The 16498-nt window shown below is 56.3% G+C and overlaps 1 protein-coding gene and 1 long non-coding RNA gene across 2 annotated transcripts; one reads left to right on the plus strand and one right to left on the minus strand.

Moving 5' to 3' along the window:
• Nucleotides 1–1088: 1088 nt before the first annotated feature.
• Nucleotides 1089–4783, minus strand: LOC131497010 (uncharacterized). Its single transcript, XR_009254714.1, has 4 exons — nucleotides 3530–4783; nucleotides 1795–2138; nucleotides 1427–1664; nucleotides 1089–1203 (listed from the first exon to the last, which is right to left on the minus strand). It is a non-coding gene; the product is annotated as an uncharacterized LOC131497010 (long non-coding RNA).
• Nucleotides 4784–5963: 1180 nt separating this feature from the next.
• Nucleotides 5964–15449, plus strand: LOC131498044 (uncharacterized). Its single transcript, XM_058704895.1, is given in 15 exon segments — nucleotides 5964–6214; nucleotides 6534–6803; nucleotides 7032–7133; nucleotides 7135–7449; nucleotides 7526–7788; nucleotides 7790–8066; nucleotides 8068–8317; nucleotides 9070–9158; nucleotides 9426–9562; nucleotides 9565–9767; nucleotides 11256–11502; nucleotides 11553–11784; nucleotides 12176–12275; nucleotides 12381–12626; nucleotides 15393–15449. Coding segments are annotated over 15 exon segments (3039 nt in total).
• The last annotated feature ends 1049 nt before the right edge of the window (nucleotides 15450–16498 follow it).

Consider the following 16498-nt stretch of genomic DNA (forward strand, 5'->3'; position numbering starts at 1 on the left):
CTGCCCCTTCACAAAGCCACGACACGACAGCCATTGCAATTGATGACTTCAGACGGGTTCCCATGTGCCCGGTATTGGTCTCCTTTGGCTTCAGTCCCAAGCCCTGCTTCCTCTTTAGATCGTGGGGTTTCCTTGTGTGTAATAATGACCTTTACCATTTGCCGAATGCTTCTTTTTTTAAAAAAATATTTATTTTGAGAGAGAGAGAGAGAGAGAGAGAGAGAGCGAGCGAGCACACGCAGGGGAGGGGCAGAGAGATAGGGAGAGAGAATCCCAACCAGACTCCATACTCAGTGCAGAGCCCGACGTGGGGCTCGATCTCACAACGGTGAGATCGCGACCAGGGCTGAAACCAAGAGTTGGACGCTTAGCCAGCTGAGCCCCCCAGGTGCCCCTTCGTTGAACGCATCTTAAACATTACATATTGTGTTAAGAGCAGTTTCCACAGCAACGCTTTCAGTGTCCAAGCAGCTTTATGATGTCGGTGTGATTGTTTTTATTTCGTAGCTGAGGACGCAGAGACTCTGAGAAGCTCGGTAACGTGTCATGGGTCGCACGGTCACAAGTTAGAGGCGGGGCCGGAATTGGACTCCAGCATGTCTGGCTCAAAAGCTTGTGCCCTTAACCACCACTCCGGCTTCCCCCCTCATCTTGCACCCTGAGGTTCTTCCCTTTTTTTTTTTTTTTTTTTTTAATTTTTTTTTCAACGTTTTTTATTTTATTTTTGGGACAGAGAGAGACAGAGCTTGAACAGGGGAGGGGCAGAGAGAGAGGGAGACACAGAATCGGGAACAGGCTCCAGGCTCCGAGCCACCAGCCCAGAGCCCGACGCGGGGCTCGAACTCACAGACCGCGAGATCGTGACCTGGCTGAAGTCGGACGCTTAACCGACTGCGCCACCCAGGCGCCCCTCTGAGGTTCTTCCCTTGAGATGGTCTCAAATCTTTAGATGTCACTCAAAGCAGATGGCCTCGTCAGGACATGACTTATAACCCTGTTTAACGTGGAGGACTTTCCCATTGCCCAAAGATGTTGCGGCGGTGAGGACGGAGATTCCCAAAGTCCCCCTGACAAGTTGAATGTTAAGTTTTTGATTCATGTTTTCTAACTGGAGGTAACGGGTAGCTGTAGGTTTTCCCCCAAAGGGGATATTTGCTGAAGGCGTAGTACCGTGGTGGTCTCTTGGCAGGCATACCCGTGCTCCTGTGCCGTAGAGAAAAAAATTCTGTATTCTTTCCACAGATGGACATATGTATCTATAGATCTGTATCTGTAGAGTAGATCTCTATCCATCCGTATATCTTTAACTATATACGTGTTTAACGATCTTCCCCACGATTCCTCTCCCTGAGAAAGAAATTCACAGAGAAATCCACACAGAAATTTAGTGTACTATTTGGCACACGGGCCATCATCAGAGACTTACTGGCCAAGTGGAGTTGAAGTGTCTTAGCATCGAGCCCGGCACCTCCACGCGTCTCTGCTGACCTCTTGGCTTTATCGCCTTGACCTTGGGCCATCGATGGGAAGTACAAAACAGCACGGGGGTCCAGTCCTGAAACGTCACCGTCATAGGCTCACGTGCTGGATTCCCGTCCAGTGGTGGAAATCGCGTGGCGTGGAAATGACGTGGCAGGGAAATACCCTGATGCCTTTGGTCATCACTAGGGACACCAACGGAGACAGGGTTGGTGGGGCGGTAATGTCTGGGGAGACGGCGCCCTAAGCTCTCTTCTTCCACCCAGATATCCTCCTTGGTTGCCGGGCTCTCTGCTTTCACAGTCGGGTACGAACCTTGCTGTCAGAAACCAGGTGCTGAGGTGATGTGGATGCCACCGTTCGTTCAGACTCACAGTCAATTTCTCGCTTTGGCGCCAGTGGTCCCACATCACTGACTGTCGTCGAGAAGCGCACCATCGTGGGTCACGTAAGTACGGTGCTTTTCCATTGGGGGAGGGGAGCTCGGACTAGACTGCTCTTCTCAAAGGCGGCTGTTACGTCTCCCAGAGCCGCGGCCTTCGTGGTCAGGTGGTACGAGTCCCGCAAGACAACCAGTGAGTGCTTAACCGAGCGCTTTGTTGCCGGACCCTCGCTAGCCCCCCACTCCACCTCGATTTTCCCACCGCACGTAGAGCTTACTAAAGACGTCAGTTCAAAAATGGTTCCATTATGGGGTGGGTGGCTGGCTCAGTCAGTTGAGTGTCGGACTCTTGATTTCAGCTCAGGTCGTGATCAGGTTGTGAGATCGAGCCCCACGTTGGGCTCCACACTGAGCGTTGAGCCTGCTTAAGAATCTCTCAATCTCTCTCTCTCTCTCCCTCTCCCCCCTCCCCCTCTGCCCCCCCCCCCACTTGTGCTCTCTCTCTCAAATGAAATTAAAAAAAAATTTCAAATGGCTCTATTATCAACCACCCCATTCTGGTCAATATAAAAAGACGACTGATAGAACAAGTCACTAGTATTCCGTGGAGTTTGGCGTTTTGGAGGGAACTATTTCCTTTCTTCTCACCAACATGAGAGAGAGGCAGGGTGGTGTTGTCTCTAAGGCCAGGGTGAGAGTCGGGTGCGAGAGAAGCTCTTGTAAAGGTGTCTGCTATAAAGGGAATGTTCTGGATAAATTCCTCTTGTGCCTTTAGACCCACTTTGTAGTGGTTTTGTTTGTTCGATTTGTTTTTTGTTTTTGTTTTTGAGAGAGGGAGCATGCACAAAAAAAAAAGGAAAGGGGCAGAGAGGGAGAGAGAGAATCCCAAGCAGGCTCCATGCTGTCAGCGCAGGGCCCCACTTGGGGCTCAATCTCACGACCCTGGGATCGTAATCTGAGCCGAAATCAAGAGTCTTAGACTCAACCGACTGAGCCCCCGGGCGCCCCTCATTTTGTGTTCCGTCTTCCCTGGGAGGATGGTCTTGTGGGTTATATCAACGGGCTCGCATGCCCCCTGGTCTCTAGGGGGTTTGTCCGAGGCAGCGCCCCAGTGGGAGGTCACGGGGATGGATGAGAGTGAGGTCGGTATGTTTATTCCCCTGGGTCCCTCCCCTAAAAGTTCCTTTTAGGCTGTGTGACCTGAAAAAAGGATACCGCTCCTTTCAAGGAAGCCTTCCCTAGAAAGCTTTCTCTTTCTGGGCTTTAGTCCCCTTTTCCTCGGGCTTATGGGTGGTGACAGCTTACAGGGCCGATGGGCTCAGGATCCTGTACTGTTCCTCTGTGGTTGTGTCACACCCTACCCTTCCTTCGCCAGCTGTCCCTTTGTTAACAAGCCGTCCTCCACTTACCCGAATTTATTTTTTTTTTTATTTTTTTTTAAATTTTTTTTTTTCAACATTTTTTAATTTATTTTTGGGACAGAGAGAGACAGAGCATGAACGGGGGAGGGGCAGAGAGAGAGGGAGACACAGAATCGGAAACAGGCTCCAGGCTCCGAGCCATCAGCCCAGAGCCCGACGCGGGGCTCGAACTCACGGACCGTGAGATCGTGACCTGGCTGAAGTCGGACGCTTAACCGACTGCGCCACCCAGGCGCCCCCCACTTACCCGAATTTAAATGTGTCCTCTGTCTTCTGTTGGGTGCTTGGCTGATGTGAGGGAGACCAGCAGAATGAGAATCTCCTGGTGCCATCACTGGCGTGGAGGAGAGCGAAATAAAAGTTCGCATAAGATTCTGACTGCCCAGGGGCCCAGGGCGTTGCCATTTTAAGTTGTCCTTCTCCATTTTGGGGAAGAACAGGGAGCGATTTGTCTTCTGAATTTGGAGGCATATTTAAAAAAAAATTTTTTAATGTTTATTTTTGAGAGAGAGAGAGAGAGAGAGAGCGCACGAGCAGGGGAGGGGCAGAGAGAGAGAGAGAGGGAGACAACAGAATCTGAAGCAGCTCCAGGCTCTGAGCTGTCGGCACAGAACCCGACGCGGGGCTCGAACCCACGGACCGCGAGATCGTGACCTGAGCCGAAGTCGGACGCTCAACCGACTGAGCCACCCAGGCGCCCCTGGAGGCATATTTTAAGAGAGAAACCCGTGTTTGCTATTGGTCTGGAGGCCTTGGGATTGGAGGAATCTTGCTGGAGCCTTTCAGATCTAGTAAAGAGTTCCCCGAAGGCCTGAAAGAATCTTAATATATTTGAACCTGGGGGAAGATGGGGCCGTTGCCAACTCATCCGTCCTGAAAGGGTATGGCGGAGGGCATCAGAGTCCCGTGGCCCCACAAGAAGGGCAGAAGCCCAGGGACTCCGGGTTTCTCCTCCAGGCCAAACGATGGCATGTCTAGCTGAAAACGGCGTCGGGATATTGCACTGAGGGAACCTGGCTGCTGTCCCAGGAGTTCTTTCGACAGCACCAGCCGGCAGCTGAGCACTGCGCCAGGAGCCAAGCGCTGGGCCTGCAGACCATCCTACCCGCACGAGCAACAGGTAGCAGGTGGCACAGGAGCCTCTGACGAGCGACTTCACCGGAATTTCCTCATTCCGTCCCGGGCCCCGTCGGAGGATGGATGAGAACCCACAGTCCAAAGGCAGGAAGAGTGACGCCGCAGGCGAGTTTTGAGTGATTATACATGGCGTGTAAATTGTGCTCGGGTGGGGGGCGGGGGGGGGCAACAGAGATGTGCCCCGTAGGGATCTGGAAGCCGAGTTGGCGGAGGGAACACGTTGCCAGAGAGCAAGAAGCTTCTTCCCGAAATGGAGGTTGAGGCTCTGGAGGGGAACCGTAGGTTGCGGAGCGGAGGTGGGGTTTGTCAGGGGTTGGAGTCGATGCGATGCGGAGGAGAGGAGAGTGCTTCCGGTTTGGGGGGGGGGAGGGGAGAAGAAAAGAGGGCTTACTGGCGACTGCGCGAGCTGCAGAAGAGAGGCAGGCCCCCGGGGGACGTGCTGTGCGGTGGCGGCGAGTGTCGGGATGGCTCGCGGTCCCCGATTCTTGAGTGTCGGGAGGGGTGGCTGCAGCGGACGAGGTAGCCTCAGAAAACGAGTGGATTTTGCAAGGAAGCTTCCAAATCGTCTACACCGAACCGGCTCATCAGGTGACCGACGCTGAGCGTCGGGGGCAGGACCGACGGGGCCACACTGTGCCAGAAGCCTCGTTCCCGCACGCCTGGCTCGGTGGCACCCGCCGGGGAGCCTTCTGTTTGTCAAGAATCGTGTGAGCGTTTCTGTCACCTGCTTGTTACCGTCACTTGCGATTCACAGACTCGTGAAATGAGTAAACAAAACGTATTGCTTTTATGAAAACCCAGCTCGACTGACTTACGCCTCTGTGAACAAGGATCATTTAAAAATCACCGTCAAGCGGTGCCTGGGTGGCTCAGTCGGTGAAGCGTCTCTTTTATCCCGGCTCAGGTCGTGGGAGGGGGGGTCAAGGGAGGGCGACTTGCCTGCTTGAGTCTCTCTCTCTCCCTCTCTCTCTGCCCTTCTGCCCCGCGTGTGCTCTCTCTCTCTCCCTCTCAAAAAAATTAAATAAAAATAAAAATCACTGTGAATTTAGTGATTAGAAGGAGGCAAGACAGCTGTAGGTGTGAGGAACCCTGTAAAGATCTGGAGGGTCACCGAATTTCGTCTTTTCCCTACAAAAACCTTTCGTTTCGAGCTCCCTTTTAAACAGATGTCGACTCATCTGGCTGTGGTTTACACAAGAAAGACCCGGGGAAGGTCTTCTTCAGGACCCACGCTCCGAAAACTCCCGCCCGATATACGTAAACACTCGTGGATGGCTGTTCTTTTACGGTTTCGCTTTAGATCAACGTGTTTCAGGTTTGTGTCAATACTCTTTGATTCTCTCTTGATCCCCTTCCGATGCTGGCTGACCGACGAATTCAACATGCAGAAACAGAGGCAGTGTTTAAGCAGAAGCCCGTGGACTCGAGGCCTCTGGGTCACGGCAGAGCGGAAGGTCCGGGAAAGGGGGAGGGAAGCCTGTGGTGAGCCGGGGCGCTGGAGGGGTCGGACGGAAGTGAGCCTCCCAAGAAGGGAGCTAGGAGGGATGTGGACCTGCGACAGCGGCTTCTCTAAGGAGGCCCCCGAGACCCAGACGTGGGGAGGCGGAGGGGCAGCCGACACTGCTGGGATGGGAGCGGGCCGATGGCACCTGCAGTACGGTGCTGGCCCCGAAGAGCCCGTGCGGGGAAAGCCCCACGGAGGCTTCAGGAGGGGACTTGAAGGGGAGTTCCCGACTCCTCCTCTTGCCCGGGAGCCTGGACAACCAAGCCACGGCCTCCGCCTGCCCAGCACCGTGTACTCGTCCTGCACTGTCACTCGGGATCCTTGTCAAGATGGTTTACTCACGTTCCCCCCGAAAACAGCCCCACACGTCGAACCTCCCTCGCCCCACTGTCTGTTGTCATCTTACTTATTCGCTATATCTGGGTGGCCCGTGCTCAGCGCCTTCAGCTCCCGGCAGGGTGTGGAACTGGCCTCGGAACGTTTGCAGGTGGACCAGGGTGCACCTTCTCTGGGGACGGTAGGGGGGCACCTGTGTCGGCGGAGAGGAGCCGGTGGGTGGGAGGTGGAGACCCTGGGAACCGGACCACCCCCCTCCCCCGCCACCTCGCAGGGACACAGGTCTGGGTGTGGCTTTCTGGGGGTGGGGAGCGGCTGGACCTCGGATCTATTTAATCGCGGGTCTCCCTCCCCCCAGGTGCCCTCCAGGTCCGGGCGCGACGGGCAAGTACGCTATCCACGTGGTCACCAGGGACTCGCTCCTGGTGCGTTCCAGAAACCTGGTGCAGCTGTGGCTCGTGGGAGAACACGGGGAGGCCGACCTGGGCAAGAAGCTGTGGCCCGTGCGCAGTGAGGTCGGTGCGCAGCCCGCGGGGCACTGGGGGTACGGGGGAGGAGGCCGGGCAGTGGGGGGGGTCCCGGGGAGGGGGCCGGGCTGTGTGTGTGTGGGGGGACACGGCGGGGGGGGGGGGGGGGGCCAGGCGGGTGTCCGGAGCCCGGTGCCCTGCAGCCCTACGCGGTCTGTCCGGGTCGGCTCGGAGGGAAGGTGGGCCGTCTCCCCGGCGGCAAGACCCGCAAGCCGGGGTCGAGCCCGCTCCCGGTCCTGCCGCAGACGGGAGTTCGAGGTCAGCGTCCCCTTGCACCTGGGGCGCCTCCTGCTGGCGAAGCTGCGCAAAATCCTGCTGGATGACGCCTGGTTCTGCGAACGGATCTCCGCGCGGCCCAGGGACCCAGGGCGAGCCCCGCTTCCCCTGCTGCCGCCGGGTGCGGGTGCGGGGCGACCAGGTCGTCTGCCTGCCCGAGGGCACCGGTGAGGGTGTGGGGGGCGGCGCGCGGGGCTGGAGGGGGTGGGGGTGGGGTCGCCGTGATGCCGGAGAGGGGACGGGCGGAAGTGGGGGGCCGGCGCGGACCGGGTCCAGGGAGGCCTGTGCTCGTGCCCGTCCCCCAGCCCGGACCCTGAGCGACGACCACCAGGACTTCCTTAAGGCGCAGCGGGAGCAGGAACTCCAGGAGAGAAAGAAGGTGTACCGGTGAGCCCCCACCCCCTACCCGAGCCCGAGGAACCCCCAGCCCCCACTGATCCCCGATTCCGTGTCCTTCCTCCAGGTGGGGCTCCCGGAAAGACGGTTCAATCCTGCCGGTGGCCGGGAGGACGCAGTGTGACCTCCCCAGGAAGGAGAGATTCCTGGAGGGTAAGGATTTCGACTTCAGGGTCTCCCCGGGGAAAGCACCAGCGCCCGGGGGAGGGTGGGCACCTGCTCCCCGGGACGCCAAGCAGGGGCCCTTCCTGGTCTCCTGGCACCGCCATTCTTTCCGCAGGCTGGAGGGCTTGGCCTCAAGGGTTCCCTGGACCTCACACGTCCAGTTAAAATAGCGGAAGCCTTCAGAAGAGTATCCCTGAGCGCAGGGACTCCCCTGGCTGGTCAGTTTCCGGAAAGTCCCCAGACCTGTGTGCACCTTTCCAACCCAGGGCTCTGAAAGAAGACGGGGAGACCGGAGGGAGGGGGTACGCTAGCGGATCAGGAGCTCGGGGCTCCCCGCAGGCTTCCGGAGGGGTGTCTTTAGAGCGGGTTCGAAGTTCAGGGAAGGAGGACGCCTTCTTTGGGTACCAGCTCCTCAAGGGCACAAACCCCACGCTCCTGAGGCGGCACCAGCCTCCCAGCGCGGCTGCTGGTGCCTCCGGGGTGGGAAGAGCCGAACCCCCAGCTGGAGGCCGAGTCCCGGTGCCCTCCCTGTGCTCACCCACAGCCCCGAGCCGCCGCCCCTCCCTCAGTTCGCCCACCAGCCTCTTTAATCTATACCCTCCTCCATCTGCACTCAGGGTTTCTCCGAGGCCGCGGGGGTGTCCTGTTCGTTGCAGGGTCCGGGCACTCACTGCAGCCCCGGCTCGACGACCCCAAATGACTCCAGACACTGCCGAACATCCTCTGGGGCGGGAGTGGGGACGAAAGTCCCCCTGGTCAAGAAGCGGGGAGCTAACGTCCGCCCCTGGCATCCCTTTCTTTTCTTTCCCGTCTTCTTCCTTCATTAGATGCGTCTCAGGCTTCAGGAAAAGCCGGAGGGAAAGGGAGACCGAACAAAGCCCTGGAGAGAGCTGGAGCTATGGAGCTTTTTGGAGGGGAGGAAAAAGGAACTATTTTTTAAGAATTCTTTTAATGTTTATTTTTGAGACAGAGACAGAGTGTGGGTGGGGGGTAAGCAGAGAGAGACGGAGACACAGAATCTGAACCAGACTCCAGGCTCTGAGCTGTCAGCACAGAGCCCGACGTGGGGCTTGAACCCACGAACCTTGAGATCATGACCTGAGCCGAAGTCAGACGCTTAAGTGACTGAGCCCCCGGGCGCCCCATAAAGGAACTATTTTGTGCTAAGTTTGGCTAAAACCTGGGGGGGGGGGGGGCGGTGATAGGGAGGACTTTGGTTGTGGGGGCAGACGGTGTGGCGGAAAACCAGGACGTTCACTTCAGGGGGCTCCAACTCTGATGGGGGGGGGGGACACTGGGCGTGGAAACCTTGCGTCCAGGGGGCTTTGGCTGTGGGGAAAGGGAGGGGTGTCAGAGGGGAGAGGAAGGAAGCACATTGCCAATGAAATAAAGGCGGTCCGGAACTGACCCCAAGCCCTTGATCTATCCCTGCTCCCCACCCCGTAGGCTGGATCTCTGTCTGAAGCCGACTTCTCCCTGCCGGATGGGGTCAAGCCGAACGACGTCTTAAGACAACAGGGTGTGGGGGCGCCTGGGTGGCGCAGTCGGTTAAGCGGCCGACTTCAGCCAGGTCACGATCTCGCGGTCCGTGAGTTCGAGCCCCGCGTCGGGCTCTGTGCTGACAGCTCGGAGCCTGGAGCCTGTTTCCGATTCTGTGTCTCCCTCTCTCTCTGCCCCTCCCCTGTTCATGCTCTGTCTCTCTCTGTCCCAAAAATAAATTAAAAACGTTGAAAAAAAATTTAAAAAAAAAAAAAAAAAAAAAAAGACAACAGGGTGTGGCGGCCCCTCTGGTCATGCTGACGCTCCAGCCCGACCGAGACTCTTGCCCACCGTCGCCCAGCGAGTCTTTCACAGACACGGATCTCCTTTAGGGGCTCCGACGCACAGGCCCCGAGCCCCCCACTCTCTCTCCTGCTCTGGCTTCAGCCACCGCGCCACGGATGCCCCCGCCCCCACTGTTCCTGCCCTCCGGTCCCCGCGTGGCCTGGCTGCTGGCCAAGACCTGGGTCCGCGGCTCCCATTTCCAGCTGTCCCAGCTACAGTCACACCTGCTGCGGGGACCCTTGATGGCCAAGGTGACCTCTGTGGCCACAGTGAGGACCCTGCCCGGCCCGCACCCTACCTGCAAGCTATTTCGGCATCTTTCCTGAGTACGGCACTCAGGAAGCATCTCTGTGGAGTCTGAGCTCGTGGTAGGTGAGGTCAGTAGCGATCTTAGCTTATGTGCACGCGCATAGCGTGTTACAGAACCACCACACCCGGGGCTGGGGAAAGCGTTTTACAAAGGCGTTGGGGAAATTTGGAGTGAGGAGGTTGCCAGGGGAGGATGAGGGCTGGGGCGTTCCAGTGAGAGATGTCTGCGGGGGGCGGTGGGATACGTCACCCACGGCGGACATTAGGGGCGACCGAGGAGTAGGGTGTGGGTGACCGCAGTGTCAGGTGGGAGGAAAGGGAGGTGAGAACAGATGACAGGAAGCTGTGCTGCTCGGTGCACGGAAGAATCAAGCTTCGGCCCTTATAAATCGAGAGGAAGGAGTGAGGTAAGGAAAGGAGCAAAGAAGGGACGCCCACTGGGGTGGGAGGGAGAGCGAAGGCACGATGTCACGGCAGCCAAGAGGAGAGAGCGTTTCAAGAGGGAGGCGTGATCACCTGTGTTAGATGCTGCTGCTGCGAAGCCAACGAAATGACGGAGGAGCCACCTTCGGGCGGTCAGCAAGGAGGCCACGGCCGATGCGCCATGTCCCAGGGGAAGGGCAGGCGGTACAGGCTGACTCTTGGAAGACCACTCGCTGTGGGAGGGAAGTGAGAATCAAGGAAGCTGCTGGAAAGTCGGGGGTGGGGGGAGGGGGGTGAGGTCAGGGCTTTCTCTCAGGGTGTCCAGGATTAAGTGTGTGTGTGAGAGAGAGAGAGAGAGGCAGAAGGGAGAGGAGGTAGACAGAGGATGGGGAAAGGGAAGGAGGGAGGGAGAGACAGAGAGGGAGGAGAGGGGAGGGGGGAGGGGAGGGATTGGGGAAAGAGAGGGAGATGGGGGAGGGGGAAAGGAGGGAGGGGGAGGAGAGAAGAGGGAAGGGAAGGAGGGGGAAAGCGGGGGAAGGGGACGGGGTGGGGGAGAAAGGGAGGGGGAAGGACTGGGGAAGGAAAGGGAGATAGAGAGAGGGAAGGAGAGGAGGAGGGAGGAGAAGGGCAGGGGAGGGTGAAGAAGAGAGAGGGAGAGGGACAGACTGCAGGAGTGACATCCCAGGGAAGGCCGTAGAGAAGGAGAGATTGGCTTCTGGCGGGAGCAGAGATAATTTCCTGGGGCAGAGACAGAGGCAAGAGGTATAGTTCTGTGCGTGGGAAACGTGAACTTTCGTGGCGTGAGACGAGGGTTCCCGGAATTCTTAAAAATTACATGAGACCGTGCACACGGGTGAACTTCTAAAACCCCTGACCTCGGGAGGCCTCGGGAAGACGGCCCCGCACCTCGCTTTTCCCCGATCTTAGCCTGACTGGACCCAATCCCAGGGGAGTCTGTGATTTTCAGGGAGGCCCGTCCTGTCCCTTCTTCTCTATCCCCGGCCCTTGAATTTCCTCTCCCCGCGGAGGGTCCTGGGGTCCCGGCTAACGGCCCCGCTTCTTTCTTCCCCAATCAGCTCCTGATCCCCTGGCGCCACACCACGGACATCAACATCCTGGCCCGGGAGAGTCTTGTCTCCACATGGGGGATTTCTGGTCTGGGATGGAGAGCCACGGGCAAAGAGGGAAGTCCCAAGGGTCGCTGGCTGACCCTGTCCTCCACGAAGGCCTCTCCCTGGTCGGCCCCGCACCTGAGTCGGTCTTCTCCTTCGAGGGGCCTGAGCAGGCCTACCGACCCGGAATCTGACCCTGACCTCCCTGCCCTCTGAGGTGGCTCACCCTGGTGTGTCCGGGGGGGGTCCTCGGGCGGTGAGCACCGGGAGTGGGGCCACGTGGACATTCTCCTGAGGCCCACAGCTTGCCTGACCCACCGCTCTGCTCCCTCGGCCCTCCTGACGGCCTGGCCTGGCTGACGGCGGACTCTTCTCTCTGTGGCCGGACACCCTCGGGCTGTGGGGACTCGTCAGCCGGAGAGGGGGACCCAAAGGTGCGGGCCTGGTGCGGAGAGATCACGGAGACCGGGCTACAGGGAGCCCCAGACCGGGGGTGAGCACAGACCCTCCCTGCCCACCCCCGCGTGTCAGGAAGCCGCGCCCTCTCACAACGTCATAGCCCACCCTTCCCCCCCGCCGGCTTCCCTGAGGATCCCGGGGAGCCCCTCCGGAGCTTCCAGAAATCCCAGGGATCCCTCCCGACGCTCCCACCCCTTCTGCCTCGCCCTCCCGTACAGCCTTCCCTGCCCTCACGCACTCGGGGCTGCTTCTGGAACCAGACACGTTCCTCTCGGGGGCATAAACATCTGAGTACACGCCATGCGGGAGCCGTGGACTCCAGGGGCCATGGGCACAGACGGCTCTTCTCTGTGTCTCCAGGTACCTTTCGCCGAGGTCTCTCGTGTCCCGCGCTCGAAGCCTCACTTGTCTTTCGTGTCACCCAGGTTCCCCGTCTCCTTAGACTCCCGGGCTCAGCTCTGCCACTTTGTCACCGTGTGTATCTTCACACGCACCGGTCAGCATGCTTCTGCCCACCTGGGCCAGGTAACCCGCTGTGGTCAGACCCCAGGGGCTCCTGGGCCGTAGAAGATGGGGAAGCGAATGCGTGGCTCGCCAGCCTGGGTTCCTGAGTGGCTCCCGTGCTCGCAGCCGGACGGGTATTGCTGGGTCCCTGATGGCCCGCGCACCACGCGGAGGCCCCCGCCCGTCTCCAAGGACGGGACAGAGAAGGACACAGTGGTCTCCTTGCTCCACGCCCACTGGGCCCGTAAGCAGAGCACCTTCATAGAGTTCCGAGGCGGATGCCAGCCCGTCACAGTTGGAGGCAGATGCCTGGGTCCCGGGGAGGACCGGCTTGGAGGGGTGGTGCCCTTGTGGCATCGTGAGGAGCCCAAGGTGGGACTTGAACTCATGACCCTGAGATCAAGACCTGAGCTGAGATCAAGAGTCCCATGCTTTTTTTTTTTTTTTTTTTAATGTCTACTTTGAGAGAGAGACAGAGCGTGAGCAGGGGAGGGGCAGAGAGAGAGGGAGACACAGAATCCGAAGCAGGCCCCAGGCTCCGAGCTGTCAGCCCAGAGCCCGACGCGGGGCTCAAACCCACAGACCATGAGATCGTGACCTGAGCTGAAGTTGGTCGCCCAACCGACCAAGCCTCCCGGGCACCCCACTTTACACCATGTATAAAAATTAACTCAGAACGGGTCGATACCAAAATGTAAGAGCTAAAACTATCCAACTTTTACAAGAAAATACAGGGGGTAAATGCATGTCACTTGACTTGGCAATGATTTCTTGGATGTGAGACCAAAAGCACAGGATACAAAAGAAAACAATGGGCAAATCAGACTACATCAAGATTTAAAACGTCTGCATCAAACGGCACCATGAAGAGGGTGGAAAGGCGGTCCACAGAACGGGACAGAATATTCACAAACTGTACCTCTAATAAGGGGTTAATATCTGGATTATACGAAGAGCTCCTAAAACTCCCCAACAACCAAAGCAAACAACCTGACTTTAAAATGAATGAAGGGCCTCGGCAGACATTCATTTCTTCCAGAAAGACGTACAGATGGCAACAACACTCGACATCACAGATCATTAGGGAGAAGCGAATCAAAATCGGGTGAGATACCATCTCACACCCACTGAGATGGCTACTGTTAATACGAGAAAATAAAAAGCGCTGGCAAGGGTGTGGAGACCCTGAAAGCCTTGTGCTCTGCTGGTGGGAATGTCAAACGGTGTAGCCGCTATGGAAGACAGCACGGCGGTTCCTCAAAAAAATTCAAAGCAGGATGAACTCCCACCGGATCCGGTGATCCCTCTTCCGGGCATATGACCCCAAAGACTTGAAAGGGACTCACACGGTCACGTGCACACTCATGTTCAGAGCAGACTCCTTTCCAACAGCCAAAGGTGAGAGCAATCCGAGTGTCCGCTGGGAGATGAACAGATACGCCAAATGAGATCTGTACACACAACGGAGTACCAGTCAGCCTTAAAAAGGAAGGGAATGCCGACAAATGACACAACGTAGATGAGCCTTGAGGACAAGGTATGCTAAGTGAAGTGAGCCCGTCACAAAGAACAAATGCTGTATGTTTCCGTTTATAGGAGGTACCAAGAGTGGTCAAAATCATGGAGGCAGAAAGAGTGGTGGTCGCCAGGGTCCGGGGGGTGGGGGGAGAGTTTCGTTTAACGGGTGCAAAGTTTCGTTGTAGAAGATGAAAAACGTGCACAGATGGGGGCGCCAGAATGAAAATACTTAATACCACCGAATCATACACTAAAACAGGGTTCAGTTGTAACTTTTATGTCACAGACATTTTACCACAATTAGAAACAAAACAAAACATTCATTACTTTGTAAAAGAAACTTAAACAGTAATAAATTAGACACAAGAATACAACACATTAAAATGATGAAGTGGGGAAAACAATAAAAAAGAAAACTATTGGGGCGCCCGGGTGGCTCAGTCGGCTAAGCGTCTGACTTCTGCTCAGGTCATGATCTCACGGTCTGTGAGTTCGAGCCCCGTGTCGGGCCCCGTGCTGATAGCTCAGAGCCTGGAGCCTGGTTTGGATTCTGTGTCTCCTCTCTGCCTCTCTGCCTCTCCCCCCGCTGGTGCTCTATCTCTTTCAAAAATAAATAAATTTTCGGGGCGCCTGGGTGGCTCAATTGGTTGAGCGTCCCGACTTTGGCTCGGGTCATGATCTCGCAGTTGACGAGTTCAAGCCCCGCGTCGGACTCTGTGCTGACAGCTCAGAGCCTGGAGCCTGCTTCCGATTCTGTGTCTCCCTCTCTCTCTCTGCCCCTCCCCTGCTCATGCTCTATCTCTCTCTCTCTCTCTCTCTCAAAAATAAACATTAAAAAAACTTTAAAAAAGGAAATTACTTATTAGCTATTATATAGCCATTTAAACCTATTATATCCACAATAGCTCAGAAATAAAATTCTATGAAGCATGATTCAGTATAATTACAACAGATCACGAGTACATTTTCCTTTATAGAACACTCAGAATTTAGAACTGTGAATCGGGCTTATATTGACTAACTTTAAAGGATGATGTTTTGGGGGTATTTACTTGAAAAACATAAGTAGTGGGGAAACCCATTGAAACCCAAGACCTTGTGGCACATGCCGGCCTCCGGCCAGCTTATTTTATGACTGCAAGCTGGGTGGTGCAGGGATATGCGTTGGATATTCTCATATTACTCTTCTAGGAATTGGTTAATCATGGGCTAGGAACTCAAAACAGGCCAGATTTTGGAGGGGCTTGGAGAAGCAGATGGAGGTGTGCAGACAAGTACCTCCTCTGCTCCCTGAACCCCGGGGGCTCCAAACGGACAATGGAGAATGGCCTGAGGTCAACGACCTTCAACAGGGGCCTCTCCGGGCAGCCCAGGCAAAACAGAAAAGGTCAAAGCATCACAGGGTTTGACAGCCACGATCGATGGCTCAGAAAAATCCCTTGGGATTTAAGGATCAACAGGTCATAGAGAAGCTGTAGGGGACGTTTCCTGGAGTCCTGAGGACAGAAACCAACACCCACAAGGACAAACAGAGGATGATGCTGTTTTACTGCCACCGGAAAACGGGGCACAGACACTTCTTCTCGGAGAGCATTGGTGGGGCTTGAATCCTGTCACCAGAGATGCAATCTCTACCCACTGCCAACCGCTGGCAAAGAGATTATGGCAAAGAACTGACCCGTCAACGGTCACTCAAGGTCTCTGCCCTTGCTTTGTGCTGTTCAAACACAAATGGTCAGAAGAACAGTATCCCGCATAAAATAAAATAGGAAGAATGCTTAGTTTCCGGTAACAACTGAAGTGAATGGAGAACGAGGGAGCATCGTGAGAGGGGACAGAGGAGAGAGAGAGAGAGAGAGGCTGAAGCAACATGGCTCCTGTGTGTGTGTGTGTGTGTGTGTGTGTGTGTGAGGATGGCGGTTAATGGGAATAAAGGCAACAGAGTGAAATTCCTGGTGTCAGGAGGTCACAAAACGTTTAACAATATGAATGTCCTGCAGCAGGTGTGACCATCTTGGTTGTGTTGAGGGATGACAATCTCCCCTCCATCACGCCAACTGATGGGGGATCTCTGTTGTGTGACTGAGTGACACTATTCTGGGAGGGGTGACTTCGAAGTTTGGGTCATTGGGACAGAGTGGGGACCAGAACCAGCAGACAAATAATGAATAAGGTTGAGAACTCAGTGGGTGGAAGATCCTAGAACGAGGTCTGATGAAAAGAATGCAGCTAGAGCTCGGAGCTACAGGCAGAGACTCGCACCGGGCAGCATGTGCCCCTGCTCAGCCTCAACCGGGCTCCGTTCTCATCTGTCCTTTCACCGTCCTTGTCCAGGAAGGAGGGACATGTGAGAAAGCGCGATGCTGCCCTTCTGGCTCGGCTCTGGGGCATGATGGCCGGGTCCCCGAGAGCAGAGCGCATCTAGCATCAGGGGCCAGGAAGAGGGGCGGGGTGAACGGAGGAACCGTGACAAGTGAATCTCAATAACCCTGCACGACATCTTCTATTTTCCTCCTTCCCTGCCTCCTGCCTCCTGTCTCCTGTCAGAGAGGACTAGTCTCCCTGTCCTCCCAGAATGTTCTCCCAGTGTTCCCACATCTTCTCACCCCCACTGTGCCGTCCCTTTATCTTGTCTGGCATCCATCCTTCCTTCCTTCCTTCCTTCCTTTCTTCCCTTCCTATTCTTTTTTCTTTTCTTTCTTTTCTTTTTCTTTCTCTTCTTTCTT

Source organism: Neofelis nebulosa, chromosome 16 (assembly GCF_028018385.1).
Source record: "Neofelis nebulosa isolate mNeoNeb1 chromosome 16, mNeoNeb1.pri, whole genome shotgun sequence".
In the NCBI taxonomy this organism is placed as follows: Eukaryota; Metazoa; Chordata; class Mammalia; order Carnivora; family Felidae; genus Neofelis; species Neofelis nebulosa.